Here is a 4353-nt window from a genome sequence, read left to right on the forward strand (position 1 = left end):
TAAGGAAGCATGGTCATGTGCTTCTGAAGTTATTACCTCCTCAATGCCACACTGAGAAAAAGTCTTTGATCCTGCCCGATGGTGTACCTTTACATTTTGTCGATTCTAAGAATTCTTGCAACTAACCCTCTACACAAGGAGTTGATTATAAAAAAATATTGCAATGTACCAAAACATAGCCTTTATTTCATCAAGTGCAAATGGCAAGAATAAAGTAAAGGTCATCAAACTTGAAAACTTGTCTTGCGAAAATACAAAACCAGATAGTGCCATTCAACAATGTCCAACTCTTCTGGTTTATGTCTCATTGTCTACTCATAGGTGGTGTACGCCCTGTACGTAGCACTTAATGTTGCTCATCATCCTTTGTAACACTCATTAGCGATGGTCCATATTTTTTTCCTATTTTCTTTGTTATTCTCAATGTCCCACTTATGCTGTTCAACATATAAAACATAAATTCTAGGTCACTTCTTAACTAATTTGGTAACAAAACTATGTATGCTAGCAAAAACAAATTAGAAACTTACCATCATATCAGATACTATTGAATATTTGACATCTTGGTGGATATCCTTCCATTTTCTCACCCCAATGAGTGGTGCTTTTTTCCTTGTGTACACTACTATTTCATCAATAAATGTGCATGCGTTCTCACCTACAGCTCCTCCACGTGTAGAGAATTGGACTTTAAGCTTCTTATTGCCCTGCTTGGATCTCTTGTGGTTGGCTGCCAATCCTTTCATAGTACCTCATGCCTTCCTCTTCTGGGAGTCTTGTCCATCAAAACAATATATAGTACAAGAGATTAAACAAAATCATTTACATAGGGAAAACTGAACTGAACATCAAAATAAAATCACAATAAGCATCACTTACTATCTCCCTGTGTTTTCTCATGCCGAGCATGTGATGGCTGGTTCAGAGGTGGTGTTGGATTGCTATCTTGACATGAATTTAGTAAAGCTATCTAATTTGTAGGGTTGTCATATGCACCTGCAGACAATAGGTCACAAGTGTAAACTATAAATGTATTCGAAGGACTAATAATAAGTTGGTTGACATTTTGGGAAAAGGTATATATTACTAATTTGATCTAGTTGTCCTTGCACCCTTAACCATTCTTTGTAAGTCTTGACTGTATCATCCCTGTATATATCTTCAAAATCTATGAACGCCATGCTATTATTAGTGATCTAGCCATTGCAATATAATATAATATAACAATTCATAATAGGGCAGCAACATAACTTACCCATGCCTTGGCCCTGTCTATGCATATTTTTAAGCCACACCTTGTAATCATCAAGTGACTCATCTATGGAATGTTCACTATTTGATGCCACAGTTCTTGGTAATTTAATGGGTGTTATGTCCACAGTTCGCTCTGTTATTTGATCCCTTGACAATACTAATCTGACCTCCCTCTCCTCTACATTACTTGATATCATTGCATTTGCATCGACATCATATTTGATCTCATTTAGTGTTGCTACAGAGTTACCACTTGTCCTCTTGTAGTACAAGTAGTCCCTGGTACCATACCCCAAATTTGATTTCATTGTTATTAAGCTACCAAACGTGAGGTCGTCGCTGGCTATTGTATACTGAGCAAGTTGTTTCCCCCCGGTGCCCCTTGCAAGTGAAAGAAACAGTCCATGTTTGTTCCGAGCTGTCACAGAATGTAATGAGAAACATAAGCACACCCTAAACAATATTTAAAGAAGAAACAACTTGAGAATGGCAAACAATAATGTGTCCTTCATATTATTGAAGCATCTCACTATCATTTATTGAAGGATCTCACTGTTATTGAAGTAATTTGTTGAATTCTAAATCATTGCAGTAGCATCCAGACAGACATTGTGTCATTACCTATCGTCGTCCTAAGTGGAACACCGGAGGTTTTCTTATGATTGGCTGCCATCACCTCCATCTTCATCGGTAGGAGGTGTCGCTATCCTAGATGAAGGTGTTTGAAAAAGCGACATCGTCGCCCTAGGTCTGGACAATGAAGTAGGTGTTGGCGTGTTGAACGCAGGTGACATCGATTGAGTCTCCATTGATGCAATCTACAGTCCAACTACATTGAACAAGTTAACTACATAGACACACAGGTACATGCATTACTCTTTTGTAAGTGAAAAGTGAATAGATCAATGGCTTTAGGGTTGCCATAACTCTAATGAAGAGGAAGTCCAAGAGTCCTTGAGGTTTGAGCATCGGTGCCCCTCAATGACGACGCGACAGCAAAGACCAGTGATGGTGGTGGGTATAGATCGGGAACTGAGTTGGAGGAGGGAAAGGAAAGAATTGGAGGAGATGGGGAGGATAATGAGGAAGTGGGGAGGTTAAGATTCATTTTGTTCGCATAATGGGCGGGGTATTAGGCGGTAAATGGCTGCATGCGGGTGCCAAGCCAATTTTTGGCAAAAATTACAAAAAAAATAAGTTGGAAAAGGGTGTGCCACTGACATGAGGGACCCACTTGTCAACGCCCAGTTCATGGTGTTCATCTTTTTTATTTTGATTCATTGTAAAAATGTTAAACGTGTTTAGATTTCGCATTTGTTGTCCAAATCAGGTGATTCTTTTTTCCAATTTCTTGAAAAACTTTTTCCTTTCACGTGGTTCTATTTGCATTGTGTTACTCGACCCCTTGTATTAACATTTTGTCATTTGCTTTACTATTTATGTACTCTATAATGAATAGACATTTTTCGAATGTGTCCAAGGTACTAGGGGCTTATGAATAGGCAAGTTGAAATCTTGTTTGATCAAATGTGTATCATATAGGTGTATCATATATTTGGCATATCATAGAGGTGTATCATGTTCAATGTTACCTTCTTTGCCTTGAGGTGATTTCATGTGGGAGCTAAGACAATGTTTCAGTGCAAAATGGTAATCGATGTCCTCAAGGACAGGATTTATCGCACAACCCATCTTTTTGCAATGTGACATCTTTACCTAGGTTTGGGTTCATGACACCAAGATACACTTATCTTTGTATTTGTATTTGTGATAAACCAAACTAGTGATATACACTTACCTTTGAATTGGAATTGTATAAACCTAAATTGGTAAAAAATTAGGACTAAAAACTTGTAAATTAAAAATGAAGGAATATAAATTGAAAGAAAATGCAAAAAAATGTGTTGCATCCCTGAATCGAACAGAAGCCTACAAGTTCTAGAGCAGCGGACAAACCATTGAGCTATCACCTGATTTCGATAAGTTTGAAGGAATTTATTCCTTTGAGTGATTATCTGTCCCTACTTTGTGTGTAGGCCCTTCAACTCCCCGGCCACACTGGTCACATGGTTCCCATGAAGAGCTACCATTTTACCCGGTCCTTGGACATGTCGTGGCCCTTTAGTTCCCCATGAAGAGATGTTGTGTTTACCTAGGAGTCCATCTGCTACTCGCGCCGGTTCCCAATGTAGGTGCGCTCCGTCTTCCGAGGGGTGTGAGTTATTGCACCGTCAGTTCCACCCACCGACATGCCTATATAAGCCCGCCCCCGCAATTGCACCACCGCGCATCAAGAAAGCAAAGCACCCTTCTCACACACACATCGCCTCGGCCCTTGACCTACCACCATAATGCCTCGCCGCTTGAAGACAACATGGGTGATGCTAAACCCATCATCCTCATGTTGCACTCGATGCCTCCACCGATGCCGTCATTTGAGTCGGACCTTGAGGTGAACCTCGAAGACGATCTGGACCATCAGACCGCATCGAAGGAGGAACCAGAACCTCTTCCGGTGGAGGAGGTCATCTTCAACTCGTTGGAGATGGCTCGGAAGAAGGAGGAGGACTGGAGCCACCGCGCCATCATGCAGAAGGAGACCAATTACTACATCCTGAAGCGCGTCATCAAGATCTCCAAGGAGGAGGAGCGCCATCATGAGGAGAAGGAGGAGTGCCGCTACCAAGAGGAGGAGCACTGCCGCCAGGAGGAGGAGACCGAGCAGCGTCTTGTGATGGACACAGAACGACACCTATGTAGGGCTGAGCGGAAGAAGCGCAAAGAGGAGCACCGGTAGTAGGGTTTAAAAACCATGATTAATCTATGTCTTAGGTCAATGTAATAATTTACTAGTGCTAAAAAAATCATGTCATCAAATCCTTTATTTGATCATTGTCACCTTGGGTTGATAGTTGCATTGCATGACCACATTTTATTTGCTTACATATTGGATGTTGCATTGTATGACCTCGTTTTGCTTACATCGTCCCTTGGATTGGTACTGTATGTGGCGATGCATCTTGGTTGTTGACTCGTTGTCATGAATACCATAGTGTATGATATGCTACATACCAGAGATTGAGGGGCCAATAGGACTAT

General features: G+C 40.9%; 1 protein-coding gene across 1 annotated transcript; it reads left to right on the top strand.

Moving 5' to 3' along the window:
* Positions 1-3679: 3679 nt before the first annotated feature.
* LOC136491697 (uncharacterized) lies at positions 3680-4051 on the top strand. Its single transcript, XM_066487957.1, has one exon. The coding sequence runs from the start codon at positions 3680-3682 to the stop codon at positions 4049-4051; it is 372 nt and encodes a 123-aa protein (XP_066344054.1).
* The last annotated feature ends 302 nt before the right edge of the window (positions 4052-4353 follow it).

The sequence above is a fragment of the Miscanthus floridulus genome, chromosome 11, assembly GCF_019320115.1.
Source record: "Miscanthus floridulus cultivar M001 chromosome 11, ASM1932011v1, whole genome shotgun sequence".
Lineage (NCBI taxonomy): Eukaryota > Viridiplantae > Streptophyta > Magnoliopsida > Poales > Poaceae > Miscanthus > Miscanthus floridulus.